This window comes from Microcaecilia unicolor, chromosome 1, assembly GCF_901765095.1.
Source record: "Microcaecilia unicolor chromosome 1, aMicUni1.1, whole genome shotgun sequence".
NCBI classification, from domain to species: Eukaryota; Metazoa; Chordata; class Amphibia; order Gymnophiona; family Siphonopidae; genus Microcaecilia; species Microcaecilia unicolor.
In genome coordinates, this window is record NC_044031.1 from 416441924 (window position 1) to 416460739 (window position 18816).

The 18816-nt window shown below is 41.3% G+C and overlaps 1 protein-coding gene across 1 annotated transcript in view; it reads left to right on the forward strand.

The window, feature by feature from the left end:
• ZNF407 (zinc finger protein 407) overlaps positions 1-18816 on the forward strand; it is a 918238-nt gene that overhangs the window by 80013 nt on the left and 819409 nt on the right. The window contains 1 exon segment of the mRNA XM_030211702.1: positions 17359-17473. Coding sequence (XP_030067562.1) covers positions 17359-17473 — 115 coding nt within the window.

An 18816-nucleotide genomic window follows, 5' to 3' on the forward strand; every position in this document is an offset into this window, starting at 1 on the left:
AATTTTGGCGCACAAACAAAATTGAGGAAAATGTGCCTATGCGTATTCTATAAACCATGCCTAAGTAGGCGCAGTTTATGGAAGACAAATAGCACTGTCCACATGAATAAAATTTAGGTATAAATGCCCACGTCTAACTTTAAGCGCGGAGCGGGTTATTCTGTAACACTGTGAGTAAATTTTAGGAATGCCTACGACCTGCCCATGCTTCTCCCACAGCCATGTTTCCTTTTGAGATCCGCACGGTAGAATTTACATGGACTGCTTTATATAATATGCTTAGCTAGTACTGTGCATAAATTTTATTAGTGCCAATTAGTGCTGATTGCTTGTTAATGTCCAATTACTGGTGCTGATTGGCTTGTTAACTAATTAAGTTGCGTGCGCAAATCAGAATACGCCCAGATTTGTACGCGCAACTTAAGTCGCTCTGTACAGAATTTGATGGTAAGTGGATATCATTAGCATATAAATGTGCACGAATTACAAGGGTCTGGATTAATAAAGCAAGTGGAGATAGATATTGAATAAGACTGGTTCAAGTACTGATCCTTGCAGAACACCAAATATCAGTGGATATATAGGAGAACATTTTCCATTTAACAATGCCTGAAATGTCCACCCAGAAAATATGATCGAAACCAGTTAATTGCTACTCCTAAAATACCAGTCTGCTTGAGTCTAGACAAAAGTAGGGAGTGATCAATTATTTCAAAGGCTGAAGTTAAATCTAATTGAATGATAAGAACATCTTTACAGCTTTCTCTGCTGGTGAAAATGGTTGAAATTGTAAAGTTACAATGTTTAGGTACTATGACCTTAGTGCAGTGGCGTTCCTAGGGGGACTGACACCCGGGGCGGATCGCCGATGCCCCCCAGGTGCAGCACCCCCCCCGGAACAGCGCGACGCCCCCCCCCCCCCCGGCGAAAGACCCTCCCCCCCCCGGGTGCACGCCTGTTCCGGGACAAAGGAAGCATGAAAACGAAGAGCCGACAGGCGCGCGGCACCCCCCCCAGTGGCGTGCACCCGGGGCGGACCGCCCCCCCCGCCCCCCCCCCCCCCCCTTGGTACGCCACTGCCTTAGTGAAAACCTGAGTGGGGTAAAAAGCATTAGTTGCATCCCAAATTTAAACTACATTTTTTGCTGGAATTGTGACTTCCTTTATGTTGTTACTCCCTCTGTCTGGTTATAAAGAAGAAAAACAGGAAAATATTTATTTTACAGTTAATTGCATTAAAGGGTCCTTTTATTAAGGCGGTCTTAACAGATTTAGCTTGCACTAAATAAGATGCCCATTATATTCCTGTGAGCATCTTATCGTTTAGCGCACACTAATCTGTTGTCGCACCTTAGTAAAAGGACCCCTTAAAATGGTTAATACCATAAAGTTAGCAATCATGTTTTTGTTCATACGCGAGAATTCAATTGATGATTTCATAACCCCACCCAAAACCTATGGTTAGAGAAAAGAAACAGTCCTTAAGAAAAAAAAAAGTTACAGCATAATACTATTTACTAGCTAAAAGATCCTAAAAGTATAGTCATTCTCCCTTTTATATTTCAAAATGGGAGCAGTTGTCATGCTCCAGTTTAATTTGGGCAATGTGATGTTGCATTTCTCTATTGCAATGTTTGTAATTTGCATGCATATTTGTGTGGCATGTAGGTACAGGAACTTCATTATTCCCAAGTGGGATCTCTTTTTTGGCCTGCTGCAATGATAGGCTTTCCTTTCTACAGTTATCTTAGTATTTCTGAAAAATCAATGGAGATGTATTAGAATCCTTTTTATTGCAGGAATATGTTCTGCTGCTCACGCCCTGTTCGAGCATTTATGCCTAGACTTTACCTCCTTGCCTGGCAATACTTCTTGCCCCCCAAATTCTCTATTCATTGGCCACGTTTATCTTTGTACTTGTGGAGAGAGAGGGATTTGACCGTGTTTTTTTTCCTGTACACCGTCTTTAAGAGCTATTGTTTCTCATCTCTACAAACTGCTGTTAATGAGCATGTTAATAGAATATAATTAGAAGTTATGACTACTATTTATCATGTCTTTCAGCTAGATTCATTTTTACAAAATATGTTAACATTTTAAAATCTGATTTTAATTTAAAAATATAATATAAAAACATAACTGTGATTTATTCTACTGTCACTTAATGTTCATATTTGTTATTCCCATATTTTCTATCTTTCTTGTCATTTCATTACTAAATCATTTGTTTCCTTCCTTTCAGTCTTTTTTTATATATATATTTGTTTTCAGTATATTAGTTACCTATGTCAATAATCCTCCTCCGTACAACATAATAAGTAAATAAGTGCAATAAAAAAAGTGCATTCCTTTAAAGAAAACACTTTGAAAAGTGTGAGCTTACAGTCTGACACAGTAGTGTATTTTTTCTTCCTCAATTCCCAAAAAGACTTTCCTTTCCTCCCCCACCACTGCCACTCTTTCCACTCACACTTTTATTTCTCCCTGTCCTCCCATTAGTCTTCTTTTCATCCCACTAGCTGGTCTTATCTTTATGGTTCTTATTAAGGCAGTGTTTGGAACCAGAGTCCATTGGGTTTGATACTACAAAAAGTGTTGACAGTGCTGTCTCAAGGGGTTGTGGTGCCTTCAGCTAACTGGTGATTTTGTGCCTCCCCTGCCTCTAGAGTGCCTCAGTACCATCCCCCCCCTCAACTGGCACCGACTCCCTACCCGCCAGAGGAAGATTTCAACATATTGTCCACAATGACACTTAATTCCTTTTCCTCAATGCTACTCCTAATGTGAGACCTAGTATCATTTTAGTTTATTCTTCCGAAGGTGCATCACTTTGCACTTGTCCACATTGGCATGACCCAATGTATTTGGCACTGCTCTGCATTTGATAACTTTGATCTGTGGAGGGGCATTCTTAGATCTATACACCTGTTGCTGAGAAAATATATAGATGCATCAACACGTTGTGTTGAGTTTCTTAGGCAGGATGTTTTCTTTGATAGAGATGTCTTTCACCTTTCCCTCAAAAAGCTTTGGCATCAGCCTAATCTGTAATGCATCATTCCGTTTATTCATTATATGATGAAAATTACAATATATTACCAAGTTTGTCATTACAGAGTAATAAACAGATATTACAGGTCTATCGTCATCTCAAAATAAGGCATTCCACTAATGTCTCAGTATTGCAGGGAGCAGTGCCAAAGCTGAAGGTATACATAAAAATCTTTGACAGGGATGTCAAAGGAATTGTGGATTTCTTGAAAAAGTTTGGACTTGCCCTTCATCAAGGGTGTTCTTCAGTTATGCCAATCTGAAATATGATGATGTGAGAAATAAGACAACTTAGATTGGTGACATCCACAAGTAAATATTTCACAATGGCAGACAGGTACATATGCATGGTACCCATGTTCAGCTGGGCAGTAGGACATGCAAAGCATTGGAAGATCAGTATACATGTGGATATTGGCAGAGAACCAATCTGCTTGATCCCTGTGTAGGTTACAAGTGTAAGCAGTGCTGTGCCTGTCACTTGTATGTGTTTTCCTGCACTCCCCCATGTGTATGGCACAGTTTACCCCACAGAGCTGTGAGAATGTGTTTGTGGTCACACATTATAGAATGTACTCTTGTGGGCCACCTTTACAGAGCACCGATATGGCAGCCATAAGGGAGAGAAACTTCTCTGAGGCAGAGAGTGACTTCCTAGCACACCTGGTGGTGTCTAATGTGAGCACACTTTTCTGCTTAGGTGGACAGAGGCAAGACTGTGCTGCAGCATGGAAGGTCTGGGAATCAGTCCAGATGACCCTTGCAAGGTAAGCCTTTACACACCTATACCAAGACCTACTAGATGCCCATGTAGGAGAGGGGTTGCACCTATGCGGATGGCACTTATTAATCAGAGATGCTTTTCTATCCTAACTGAGATCTAAAGTACAGCGCTTTTGTTTTTCTGGGTATTGAACACTTAACCCATACTGTCCATGAAAACCATGGTCAGGTGATTGTTTGACCTGCAGCCAGTGGCGTCGCGAGGGCAGCTGACACCCGGGGCGGGTCGCTGCTGTGCAACCCCCCCCCTCCCCCGAGAACATACCTGGAAGGCGGTGAGGGACGGGCGGGAGAGCCAATCCGCCGAGTGCACGCCGCTGGGGGGTGTCGGCGCTTCGCTTGGTTCCCTGCTCTCTCTGCCCCGGAACAGGACTGTTCCGGGGCAGAGAGAGCAAGGAACCAGTGAGGCGCCGAAACCCCCAAGGGCCTGCACCCGGGGTGGACCGCCCCACCGCCCCCCCCCCTTCCTACGCCACTGCCTGCAGCTCACATGGATCCAGCAATAAGGAAGTGGAGTGGAGGAGTGGCCTAGTGGTTAGGGTGGTGGACTTTGGTCCTGGGGAACTGAGTAACTGAGTTTGATTCCCGGCACAGGCAGCTCCTTGTGACTCTGGGCAAGTCACTTAACCCTCCATTGCCCCATGTAAGCCGCATTGAGCCTGCCATGAGTGGGAAAGCGCGGGGTACAAATGTAACAAAAAAAAAAAGGAAGGTGGGCAGAACCCTTTTATCACATGTGTCATACTTTGACAACAACTTCAGAAAAGGCAAGGAGAAGGCAGACTGGATGGACCATACTGGTCTTTATCTGCCACCATCGAGTGTGTTACTAAGTATACACTTTGCGGGAGCACCTAAATGTGAGTACCTCATCATATAATTGCTCGTCACAAGACTTCTTGGTCTTAGAGAAATTGTTAAATCAGTCCTGTTCAACTTTTTTTCAAGAAACTATTATGACTTAGATGTTGAAAAGCTAAGACTTACTCTGCCTTTGATCTGAAACCATCTTATTACCCTGCCCCCAAACCTTCTTATTGGGTCCCATTATAGAGACACATTGAAAGTGACCACAGATACATTTTGCAAGGCCTACTGTTTTTCTGCATCTTCTACAGTACTCAACTTGATTTGAGTTTTCTCTCAGTTTGAGTGCCAGTGATGCTCTGCGCTTGTGCTGCTTCACTCTGAGTTTTTTTTTCCACCTCTACTGTTGCTCCCATTGCATTCACCAGGAGACTGTCCCATGCTTGCACTCTCCTTTGTATGAAGAAATAGCTTTTTACTTCTGACTTTACCCCACTTTTACGTCATACCACGATTCATCTTTCCAAAACATTTCTACCAAAGTATGTTTGCCTTCTGCCTGTTAAAGGTGATTCTATAACTGCGGGCATGCATAAAAGGTACATGTGTAGTTTCTCTGTGTGGACTTGACCACATTTTTAAAGCAAAAGTATTTGCATACTTGGCTTTGAAAATTATGAGCCTCAGGAAAACTTTACATACATATACACCTGCTCTTTTGCATTTTATTTTCATCATTCTCCCCTAGGGCACTGGTTCTCACCTCATTCCTCAGGTAGGACCAGAAACCTGAAAAGATTCATAATGTATATGCATGAGATATTCTTAATTATATAGCATTACCTAATGTATGTATATACATCTGCATAGATTTGCTTGCACTGCATTCATTGTAGGAATCCTGAAATTCTGACTGGCTGGGTGTGCCCAGAGGAATGAGTTGGGAACCACTGCTCTAGGACAGTGTTCCCAAGTCTGGTTTTGGATTACCCCTTGCCAGTCAGGTTTTCAGGATATGTACAATAAATATGCTTGAAAGATTTGCATATAATAGAGGCAGTGTATGCAAATCAAGTTCATGCATATTCATTCTGGATATCTTGAAAACCTGACTGGCAAGGGGTACTCCAGGACTGGACTTGGGAAATACTGCTGTAGGATATATTTTTTTAGATCCTTAAATTTTATATTATTCAAGGGGTTTTTCTTTCTAAAGTGAATTTTGCACACAAACGACAGATGCATAAAATGTCTCTTCTAAAATCACCCTGAGTGTAAATGAGTGTGACTTTAGTATAAACATGTTCTGAGGCACAGTTGTGATTTATATGTGCACATTATAAAAAAAATGCACGTCTTTATGTGTAAATGTTTGCAGTTTCATTGTAGGCATGTAAGACAAATGCAAAGTGATAGAAATATAGAAATATGACAGATAAAGGTCAAATGGCTCATCCAGTCTGCCCATCCTCTGTAACCCTTAACTCCTCCTTTTTCTAAGGGATTCCATATACTTGTCCCACGCTTTCTTAAATTCTGACACAGTCCTCGTCTCCACAACCTCCAACGGAAGGCCATCCCATGCTTCTACCACTCTTTCTGTGAACAAATCTTAGATTCTTCCTAAGCCTATTTCCTCTTAACTTCATCTTATGGCCCTCATTCCAGACTTTTCCTTCATTTGAAAGAGGCTCACTTCCTGTACATTAATGCGTCTGAAATATTTAAATGTTTCTATCATATCTCCTCTTTCCCGCCTCTCTTCCTGCGTATACATGTTGAGGCTCATAAGCCTGTCCTTGTATGTTTTATGTCCAAGACCGCTTACTAGTTTTGTAGCCGCCCTCTGGACCGACTCCATCCTGTTTATATTACTACTACTACTACTACTATTTAGCATTTCTATAGCGCTACAAGGCATACGCAGCGCTGTACAAACATAGAAGAAAGACAGTCCCTGCTCAAAGAGCTTACAATCTAATAGACAAAAAATAAATAAAGTAAGCAAATCAAATCAATTAATGTGAACGGGAAGGAAGAGAGGAGGGTAGGTGGAGGCGAGTGGTTACAAGTGGTTACGAGTCAAAAGCAATGTTAAAGAGGTGGGTTTTCAGTCTAGATTTAAAGGTGGCCAAGGATGGGGCAAGACGTAGGGGCTCAGGAAGTTTATTCCAGGCGTAGGGTGCAGCGAGATAGAAGGCGCGAAGTCTGGAGTTGGCAGTAGTGGAGAAGGGAACAGATAAGAAGGATTTATTCATGGAGCGGAGTGCACGGGAAGGGGTGTAGGGAAGGACGAGTGTGGAGAGATACTGGGGAGCAGCAGAGTGAATACATTTATAGGTTAGTAGAAGAAGTTTGAACAGGATGCGAAAACGGATAGGGAGCCAGTGAAGGGTCTTGAGGAGAGGGGTAGTATGAGTAAAGCGACCCTGGCGGAAGATGAGACGGGCAGCAGAGTTTTGAACCGACTGGAGAGGGGAGAGGTGACTAAGTGGGAGGTCAGCAAGAAGCAGATTGCAGTAGTCTAAACGAGAGGTGACAAGGGTGTGGATGAGGGTTTTGGTAGAGTGCTCGGAAAGAAAGGGGCGGATTTTACGGATGTTGTAAAGAAAGAAACGACAGGTCTTGGCGGTCTGCTGGATATGAGCAGAGAAGGAGAGAGAAGAGTCAAAGATGACCCCAAGGTTTCGAGCTGAGGAGACAGGGAGAATGAGAGAGCCATCAACAGAAATAGAAAACGGGGGGAGCGGGGAGGTGGGTTTGGGGGGGAAAATGAGAAGCTCGGTTTTGGTCATATTTAATTTCAGGTGGCGTTGAGACATCCAGGCAGCAATGTCAGACAAGCACGCTGAAACTTTGGTTTGGATGCAAGGTGAGATATCAGGGGTAGAAAGGTAGATTTGGGAGTCATCAGCATAGAGGTGGTAGGAAAAGCCATGGGATGAGATTAATGAACCAAGGGAAGAAGTGTAGATAGAAAAGAGGAGGGGACCAAGAACAGAACCCTGAGGTACACCGACAGGCAGAGGGATAGAAGTAGAAGAGGATCCACCAGAGTGAACACTAAAGGTGCGGAGGGAGAGGTAGGAAGAGAACCAGGAAAGGACAGAGCCCTGGAATCCAAGTGAGGACAGGGTATCGAGAAGTATGCTGTGATCGACAGTGTCAAAAGCAGCGGAAAGATCAAGAAGAATGAGGATGGAATATTGACCTCTGGATTTAGCCAGTAATAGGTCATTGGAGACTTTAGTAAGCGCAGTTTCAGTTGAGTGGAGAGGGCGAAAACCAGATTGTAATGGGTCAAGAATAGCATGTGAGGAGAGAAAATCAAGGCAGCGGCGGTGAACAGCACGCTCAAGTAATTTGGAGAGAAAAGGAAGGAGGGAGATGGGTCGGTAATTAGAGGGACAAGTAGGGTCAAGTGAAGGCTTCTTAAGGAGAGGTGTGACCACAGCATGTTTAAAGGAAGCAGGGACAGTCGCAGTGGAAAGTGAGAGGTTGAGAATGTGACAGATAAAAGGAATAAGAGTAGGAGAGATGGCATTAAGAAGGTGGGTGGGAATGGGATCAGAGGAACAGGTGGTACATTTTGAGGAAGAAAGGAGAAGTGTAGTTTCCTCAATAGTAACTTCAGGAAAGGAGGAAAGGGAATGAGGGGAAGGAGAGAGAGGGGAACGGACTAGTGGAGGGAGAGCTGGTGAGGTAGAGAAAGCAAGGTTTATCTTTTGAACCTTGTTGTGAAAGAATTCAGCAAGGGTCTGAGGAGATAATGAAGGGGGAGTTGCGGTCTGTCCAAACTTGATGCTATGTTCCACATTAGGAGTCATCACCCAAAAGAAAATCTGGGTGTCATTGTTGTCAATACGTTGAAATCTTCTGCTTAGTGTGTGGTAGTGGCCAAAATAGCAAATAGAATTAGGAATTATTAGGAAAGGAATAGAAAACAAGATGAAGGGTCCTATTTACTAAACTGTGCCAGAGGCGCATTAGCTTTTTTTATCAGCACGCGCTAGATGCCCATAATATTCCTATGGGTGTCTACACAGCGCATGCTAATTTTTAGCATTGCTAAAAACACTAGCGCACCTTAGTAAATGGGACCCCAAAAATATTGTAAAGCCTCTGTATTAGAGAGTTGCACGGGGACAGAAATCTAACCCGTCCCCGCCGATCCCCGTAGGAATCTAACCCGTCCCTGCCACAAGAAATCTCCATCCCAGCTCCCGGCCTGCCCATCCCTTGCCATCTGCAGTCACCTTGACCCCCTCCCCCAAAGAAAGCCAGATTCTACATGCAGTATAAATTCTAGTAAAAGTAACATAAATCTGTTCCTTCTGTACTCTGCTAAGACAGCAGATGTTGTGAAGAATAAGGGGCTGTCCTATCCCGGGTAGGCCAGTAGATGGCGATGTTCCCATAGAAATGGGGGGAAATGTCCAGGATGAGTCACTAGAGGGAGCCAGTAGGGGAATGTTAGGTGGAGGTTGCTAGGACCAAGGAGAGTCCTGGGCTGGAAACAGGTGTAGGTGGCTATGGGCTGGGTCCTGCTTGGAATTAGGGGGAAGAGCCTAAAGGGGTGGAGAAGCTAATTAACCACCTTATACCTGCCTGTGTGGTGAAAGAGAAGGGAGGAGCTGGAGACCTGGCAGCTGGAGGAAGAAGATCCCCTTGAAGGTACTGGCTGAACTCTGTGGACATTTGAAGCTCTCTGCTGAAAAGGTGACAGCTGCACTACTCTCTGAGAAAGGAAAGTAAATGCTTTTGTTTGGCTGTTTGAACTGTGAAAGTTTGAGGAACTGCTTTAAATGTTTGACGTGAATAAGAAATGTTTAAGTTAAAGAAGGAATAAGCCATGAAGATTGTTAAATGGCAACTAATAAAACCTTTAAGCCTGGTGTTGAACATTTGTGGAAGGTGAAGAGGAGGCAGAAAACTCCCCTGTGTTTGAGGCAGAGGCCTGGTGAATTACTGAGAAGTGTAGAGCCCAACCGTGACTGTGTGTGAAGAAAGCTAAGCAGGGTCAGCCCTGGCCAGAGCCTGGAAGGGTGACCAGCTCACAATGTACAGATCAGCAGGACCCATAGCAGTCCAAAGCAAGTAAAAGTCAGAAACAACACAAGTTTATACCTAATTGTTCAACAACCCTTAGAATTCACCTTTGGGTTAAAAAGCAAAACCATGTGCATGTAAGGACTGGATAAATGAATTTAAAGCAAACTTAAAGCAAATGCCCTTAATATGTAATACTTGGTAGCAATAATGAAATAGTGATGGAATATTCACATAGCAAGCAGCCTGAGGCAATAGATTTATTTTCCACTGAACATAATTAACTTTGTATGAACTTGACGGCTAATAGTGTGCTGAACTGGACTATGGGCCAGTTGCACAAAGCTTACTTTGCTATTAACGTTTGCTTTAGACTGGTTCCAGCCGTCTGAAGCAAACGTTTACGTAGCTAGGAATGCACAAAGGGGTTTTCCATTGCTCTAATGTGTACTGTTAGCAGCCACCGAGAACCCCAAGCAAATGTATTACAGTGAGCTCATTAATATTCTAATGAGCTCATTTGTAATCTAATGTGTATTCCACAGGATGCACAGCTCCAGAGCAGCCCTAATTTAACGAGCAAATTTTACGGCTGCTATGGTGCTATCGGAGAGAAGAGAAGTGCAAGCAGGAAGCTATAAAGGCTGCCTGTGTTTCCTACCTCTCACCTCCCCCCCCCCCCCCAAAAAAAAAAAAAATTAAAAAAAAAAATTTTCCCTGGTGGTTTAGTGGACCACAACACTCCCCGCTGCATCTTATTTCCCTGGTGGTCAAGTGGACCCTGACCAAGTGGACCCTGACCCCCCCAATCTTTTTTGAAACTCTCCCTGGTGGTCCAGTGGACCATGACCCCAGAAATTTCTTTTTAAAATTTTCCCTGGTGGTCCAGTGGACTAAACCCTTTCCCCTGTGCAGGCACACGCTCCTCCCTGTACCTTTACAACAAGGTGGAGGCAGGAGCAAAGGCTTCAGCCTCAGGCCTGCCCAGAGCAAAATGGCGGCACCCAGGCCCTGCCCATTGCATTCAGGGGATGCACTGGGCAGGGCTAAACACTATATAAGGGGAAAAACTCCTTATATTGTGTTTAGTCCTGCCTTGTGCATCCCAGAATGCACTGAGCAGGGCCTGGGCACCGACGTTTTGTTGACCGAGGGAGGAGCCGTTGCTCCTGCCCTCCTGCCTCTACCTTGTTGTAAAGGTACGTGGGGCGGGGGTGTGGGGCGGGTACGGGAGGGATGGGTGCCTGCGCAGTGGTTTGGTGGGAAAAGTTTTAAAACAAGGTTCTGGGGGGTGGGGGGTGGGGGGGGGGTCAAATCCATTTAACAGCTCGCAAACAGTGAGGATGCACAAAGGGGGATCCGTGGAGCTCATTTGCATGCGATCCCCTTTGTGCATCTCTGGCTGTTAGCGATTCACTAAATTTTAGCGAGGCAGCCGTATTTTATGGCTGCCTTTGTGCATCGGGGCCTATGTTGGCACATTTAGATTGACGCTGGACAGAACCTTCTGCATGAAGGAAACCCTTCCCTCATTATTCAATACCTCTCTGTGAAACAGTAGTAATAAAAAAGGCAAGTACATTTTAATAATTATTATTTTATTTATTTGTTACATTTGTATCCCACATTTTCCGAGCTATTTTCAGGCTCAATGTGGCTTACATAGTACCGTAAAGGCATTCACCAAGTCCGGTAGAGGAACAAATACAATTAGATGTTAGGGTGGAATAGGGTAGGTAAGATTCAGGCACATTAGGGGTTGAAGATAGGAAGGTTTAAATAATGTCCAGTACGATCTTAGGTGTTGATGTGTTGCAGAGTTGAGGCATTTATGTTGGGTCAGTAGGGTATGCCTTACCAAACAGGTAGGTCTTTAGTGATTTTCTGAATTTTAGATGATCGTAGATTTTCACAGCTTTTGGCATTGCATTCCATAGTCGTGTGCTTATGTAGGAGAAGTTGGATGCATAGGTTATTTGAGTCCTTTGCAATTTGGGTAGTGGAGATTCAGGTAAGTTCGTGATGAACTGGTTCTATTTCTGGTTGGGAGATCAATCAAGGCAATCGTGTAACCTGGGACTTCACCGTAGATGATCTTGTGGACCAGGGTGCAGATTTTGAAGGTGATACATTCTTTGATCGGAAGCCAGTGCAGTTTTTCACGGAGGGGTATGGCACTTTGGAATCGTGTTTTACCAAATATCAACCTGGCTGCTGTGTTTTGGGCTGTCTGGAGTTTCTTTGTGAGTTGTTCTTTACATCCCGCATAAATTCCATTAATCAGCTTGGCTTAGTATCATTGATTGAATTAGGTTACAGGAAAAAAAGTTTTACATGTTTAAATTTCCACATTGAATGAAACATTTTCTTTACAGTAGACTTTACTTGGGTCTCAAGTGTAAGATTACGGTCAATTGTAACACCTAGGGTTTTGAGACTATCTGAAATGGGGAGGGTATGATCTGATGTGATTATGGTTGTGGGTTTGTAATTATTGTGGTGGGATGAGAGGATAAGGCAGTGTTTTTTTTATCAATGTTCAGTTTCAATTGAAATGAGTTTGCCCACGAGTCCATGGTGTTCAAGCCACGCTTGATATCATTGGTGATTTCTACTAGATCGTGTCTGAAAGGGATGTAGATTGTGGCATCAGCATAGATAAACGGGTGGAGACCTTGGTTGGATAAGGACTTGGCCAACAGGATCATCAATATATTGAAGAGTATTGGTGACAGTGGTGAACCTTGAGGTACTCCGCAGTCTGATTTCCACATTGGTGATATGTTTGTGTTAGATTTTACTTGGTATGTTCTGGTGGTTAGATAACTCTAGATCCATCTAAGTATATTTCCACCAATCCCGAAGTGGTCTAGAAGTCCACTACAATCCACAAAACAAAAGGAGCAAAATTCCCACAAGCCATCTTTTTTTTTTTTTTTTTTAATGTAGATACAGGAAAAAAAGATGTTAAATGATGTTTCAACCTAATTCATGTTTAATGTGGGATATAAATAAATAGATAGAAACTCTGAATGTTGAGCACCTGATTCTCATAACATGATGTCTGTTTTAGTGGCCCATTACGAGGAGAGAAAAAAATCTTTGCACAAATATAACAGTTCTAGGGTGTCTCTATAACCACTCCGTCCAAATGACACACTGATTACAATTTATAAACAAATTACTACTCTACCTATGAAAAGTTATTCCATTATTATACTTCCTCTGTGTACATCCATTTGCTGCACAAGCTGGTATATTTGTAGATATAAGTGAGAATAAATAAAAATGCTACCAATAATAAAGAACGTGGATGCTCCCTACATGTACCTTAGCTCACCCTGGGGGGTCTAGTGGTTTGCTTCAGGGCAGGAAAGATCTCCAGTTTTTCCTGCCCGCTTCCACTGATCCTCTCGCTGCTGCCGCTTGATTAAAATGGCCTCTGAGACTTCAAGCGGTGGTCTCATGAGGTTGCCACTTGAAGTCTTGGTGGTAGTGAAAGGATCAGCAGCAGCAGGCAGGAAAGCATAGGGACCTTTTCTGCCCAGAAGCAAGCCACTAGACCACCAGGGTGATTTGAGGTATGTGCTTGGAGGGAAAGCAAAGTGCCGTTACTTTTATGGTTCTGCAGGAACCCCTTGGACCTCAGTCCTTCCCCATGGGATCCCCATGGGATCCCCTCTATCCCCATTCCTGTGCAGCTCTCTACTCTATCACTCCATGCTGTGACCTCACCTTGAGTATTATGTGCAGTTCTGGTTGCTGCATCTCAAAAAAGATATAGCGAAATTATAAAAGGTTCAAAGAAGGATGACTGAAATGATAAAGGGGATGGACCTTTCTCCCATATGAGGAAAGGCTTAAGAAGTTAGGGCTCTTCAGCTTGGAGAAGAGATGGTTGATATAGTAGTCTGCAAAATCATGAGTAGAATAGAACAGGTGGACCTGAATGGATTGTTTACGCTTTCAAAAGCTACTAAGACGTGGGCACATTCCATTAAGTTACATGATTATGCTTTTAAAACAAAGAGGATAAAATATTTTTTTCACTCAACGAATAGTTGTTGCAGGAGGATGTGGTAACAGCAGTTAGTATGTCTGGATTTAAAAAAAGATTGGACAAGTTCCTGGAGGAAAAGTCTATAGACTGTAAAGGCAGATAGGAGGTATGCCACTGTTTACCTCTGAGGTAGTGAGGTGAGGGTGTTAGAAGCAGAATACTAGACTGGATGGACCATTGGGCTGACCCAGTATGGCTATTCTTATGTTCTCAAGAATTTGTGCTGTTTTATTGTTCATTTGTTTCATTTTTTTAAATTGAAGACACACAGGTGTCTCTTTGCCTTTTATGTTTAAAATCCTGTTTATTCATAAGAAATTCAACAAACATCCAGCTACAACAATCACACGTAGCATACCAACGACTAATACTAGGTCACCAATCCAGAAATTGTAGCTAAAAACAATTATACAGTTAGCCCAACACTTCTTATAAATATTTTCCAATAGGACCCCACCCTGGCCCCCCTCCCCAGTATGTGTGCAGATGTCAGAATCTGTTTTATTATGAAGAATGTAAGAAATAAGTAAAAAGAGCACATAACCATTTTTTTTAGTTAATTTTGTGATGTGGTGCTGTCCGTATATTAAAGCATAACCTGTATTCTTTTTATACTGTGTGGTTAATTCTGGTTTGCTGTGCTTTCCTGTCATGATTGGAGTTCCTTTGTCTGTTTTATTGTACATATAATGTTGTAATGTTTTCTTTGCTTTTTACAAATTGTAAACCGTTCTGTTTTGCAGTTGCAATAAGATACGGTATATAAATTGATGTAAATAAATAACAATGAATACAGAGTCTACTGAATATTAAAAAGCAAGATAACTCCTGTAATTCTATGTGCCTTTTATAAAATAGGCTACAAATAGGCAACTTCTTATCCTCTCATCCTAGATACCTGTTATAGAATGACCATCATGGCGGAACATTTAGGGCTCCTTCTGCTAAGGTGCGCTAATGGGTTTAGGGCCCCTTTTACTAAGCCGCGCTAGAGGCGCGTTAGTGCTTTTAGCGCACGCTAACTGTGCAGGTGCCACAATATTCCTATGGGCGCCTACACAGCACATGCTAAAAACGCTAGTGCACCTTAGTAAACAGGGCCCTTAATATGCTCTAATGATTAACACACGCTAATTGCTAAGAAGCCCATAGGAATAAAATGGGCTTCTTAGCATTTATCGCACACTAATCGTTAGCGTGTGATAAATCCATTAGTGCACCTTAGTATAAGCAGCCCATAATTTGCTACATTCTAGATTGCCTTGGTTTTTTTTTTCTCTCTGATGTGATGACTTGTTTCCACAAAGTGGCTATGGGGCTCATTTTCAAAGCACTTAGCCTTACTACTACTTATCACTTCTATAGTGCTATCTAACCTATTGTAACCTATGGAACTTTGTAAGGCTAAGTGCTTTGAAAATACACCTATGTCTCATTATTTGTCTGATGGAGGAAAGCCGGGGGGGGGGGGAGAAAGCATAAGAGGCTTCTGGAAATGTGTGTGTATAGTATTACATTCTAGAAAAGCCTTGATTGCATTTTAATAATATAATTAGTTCTGTAGTCTATAACCTATGGGAGTTCATTTCAGCTTTCTTCTGTACCAAAAATGTAAGTAATTTACTCTTTTGTCTATCTATGTATCTATCCATCTATCTATCTAATAGCATTAGCCACTTCACAGAATTTAGTGATGTTTCTGAATATTGCTAAATTAATGAATAGTTTTTGATCAGTACTGTTTAGACTGGGCCTTAAATGTGAGTGATAGAAACTGATTACTCTTGGCTGCAGTCTCCACCTGCTTTTGACATTTCAACATAAAGCTGACTAGATATAACCATTCAGGTGCTAAATATATTTTACATCTACTTCCAGAAGTAGAAATGGAAGTATTAAGAGATCTGGATTCATTGTCATTGAACTGTGAAATATTCAACCTTGTCTGCCAGTGCTTAGCATTGTTGACTTTTTTTTTTTCTGGCGAAGATTAAAATTAAATGCTTCATTTTTCGTCAGCTTTTGGGAATCAAATTGAAATTTAATACACTCAGATTTTTTTTTACTGAGATCTTCAATTTCATCAGAGTGCTGTTGGAGGATATTCAGTTCCAAGGGCATAGCACAAAGGTTCATTGATCAAGTATAATATACCGTAACGTTTTTCTTATCAGGGCTCTTTGTGTGTTTATTAAAGATCACATATTTCATATTATGCTTAAATACATTGAAAGAAGTGCTTCACAAAACATATACTAAACATAATAGGAGGATTCTGTGACCATATTGTACTTATTTTTTACTGAAATTCAGTGATTTTTGATTTATTGGGTTGAATTTACTAGTTTAAAAAATCACCCTGGTTACATCAGAGAGAATTTTATTTTTAAACTCAATATTTTGTAACCCACATAATAGAATTACCACATTTAACAATTTAATGATTGAAACATTCTAATTCTTGTATGTTTGTTGAAACGTATGATACATTAGCCCACAACTTCTTACCCTGGCTTTGTGTGTTTATATGTGAAAGTACGTTGCTTATACTTTAGTAAGGCATTTGTGTTTTTACTCTACAGTAAGAACATAATGAAGTTTGTGTCAGAAAGAAATAGCAAAATGTCAGTATGTCTGAATTGCAGAGCAGTCATCCACTTTGCGCTGTACAACTATGGTAAAGGCAAAGATTCATATATTGCATGCGGTGTCTGTAATGGGGGGGGGGGGGGGGTGGAACCTGAGATACTCGCCTGATATGGAAAGGTGTTTGATAAATATGGATTTGGAATACAGTGAGCTGCTTGTGTAGGAACTCAGCAGAGTATTTTGCTAACTAAGCACCAAATTATTTCTCCTGGAGGGATAAACGTCAGTAAACTAGCTGTAGGGCAATGCCTTTTTCTGAGATGAACGTCAGACATTTTTGTGAGTAACATTTGAAAGGTGAGCTCTGTTTATCCTGAGAGTGTGAAATGAGTTAGGGATGATGGGACCTTCATGTGCTTAGCTTCTTTGGTCCTGACCTGCCGAAGGGAGTTTTAACTTTGAAAGGTAGTCATAAATGAATAAAGTTAAATAAAAAGATATCACCTGCACCCTGTTTATTAACCTTTACTGTGTATCCAAATGGATTTAACACTATAACCACATAACCTTTCCTAGTGGCAAAAACTTGAATAAAGGAGGTAGACCACCATATTTATCCTTCCTGATGTCCTGCAAGTGCAGTATCTGATGCTGAATTTATAGCAACCTGATTAATATATTTTAAGGGATGTTAAGCACAGTGGTATCAGTAACCCTGGATTTAATTACAATTCGTGAAGATAAATGTATAAGACTCTTTGCCAAAGGGGTTCTCACATTTTCTGCTTATGCCAAAAGCTTTAAAAAATGTGGATCTGTCTAATATCTTTTTCCTAACTTGCATACACCTCACTACCCAGTGATATATACTTTATTACACATTTAAAATTTCTTTTAAATATGGCATGAATATTTAAAGAATATTGTTTTTACACAGAAGCACTTTCTTTTTCACTTCTTTTTTTTTTTTAATTGTAGTATGTTCTACCTTTTCAATTTCTTATTTAAATTTTTCCTAGGATCAAAGCCTTTCAAGTGCAAGATATGCCACTTTGCAACAGCTCAGTTAGGAGATGCCAGGAACCATGTCAAAAGGCACCTCGGCATGAGGGAATACAAGTGTCATGTCTGTGGGTGAGTAAACTGTTAACGGATTTTAATATGGATAACTTGGAGAAGAGTGTAGGATATACATCGCTTCAGAATTCAAAACTGTGATGTGAGCAAGAGGGGCTAAAATTATGCATGCATATCCTGATTTCTATTGTTATGGTAAATTCCTTAAATACAGTTATGACATTCTTCTCCCACTTCTAATCCTGCACTGAAGACGAGCAATTTTATGGGTTCCAAGGTCAATTTGAACCTGTAATCTGTAAATTGACTAAATTATAGGATGTTCATTCACATTGCCAGGGAGAACTGTAAATTCCATTTAAAGACATCAAAAATATATAATATAGCCTTTAATGTGTGTGTGTATTTTTTTAATGCTATAGTGTTGTAATTTTACTACCATTACCAGACCTCTGGGTTCTGCTGAAGCTTTTATGCATTCAAGAAACTAAAACAAAGCTCGAGTATCCAACGACCAAGCTTAAAGAAGTACAGCTAGGGGATAAGGTATTTTTGTAAAATGAAGATTTGGGGTGTTTGAGATGTTAATGTTGGTTTGTCTTCTTGCTGCTTCTCGACCCTCTCCTGGAGGCACACCTGACCAGTTCAGTTTTCAGGATCACCACAAAGAATCTGCATACAGTGGGAGTCCACCATATGCACATTTATCTCATTCATATTCACTCATGCATATTTATTGCAGTAATCCTGAAACCCAACTGGCTAGGTGTGCCTCCAAGAGAGAGTTAAGAAGCAGTGGTCTTACTGTTAAATTAATGTCTTCATCCTTCACATGCATTACATATAATAGAAGGCATTGAGATTCTTTAATGCAAAACCAATTAATTTCAAAGGAGTTTAAAAAATGCTGTGGCTTCTATGGTATATTAGAGTTGGACTTAAGCACCCTACTTCTAATTAAATATATATTTTAATGTTGTTATGCCTGGGAAGTAATCTAATGTATATGCATTTTATTTTAAACACTGTAGAACCTGGTAGAGTGGTCTTCCAACTGAATTATTAATGTGCAGTGCACCGATGAATGGTACGGTGTAATGGCTAGTAATATTTGGCTGAAAGATTTCAGAATGGTATATGCTATACTAATTTAATGCAGAACCATGTCGATTTTAATTTCTTATAGGGTAGTTTAGTTTATTATTAAGATGTTCTGTACCATCTTTTGATAATTCACAGCAAAGCAGTTTATGGTATTAAGACAAGTAAGTGTAAGTTCAAAATGTAGCCCAATAAAAGATAGATGTATAATCAAAGAGTATGCCCCAATGATACGTTCCAGGAGGGGAAAAAGAAATGAGAGATTTACAAAACTTGTAATAGAGGAACAGCTCACAGGC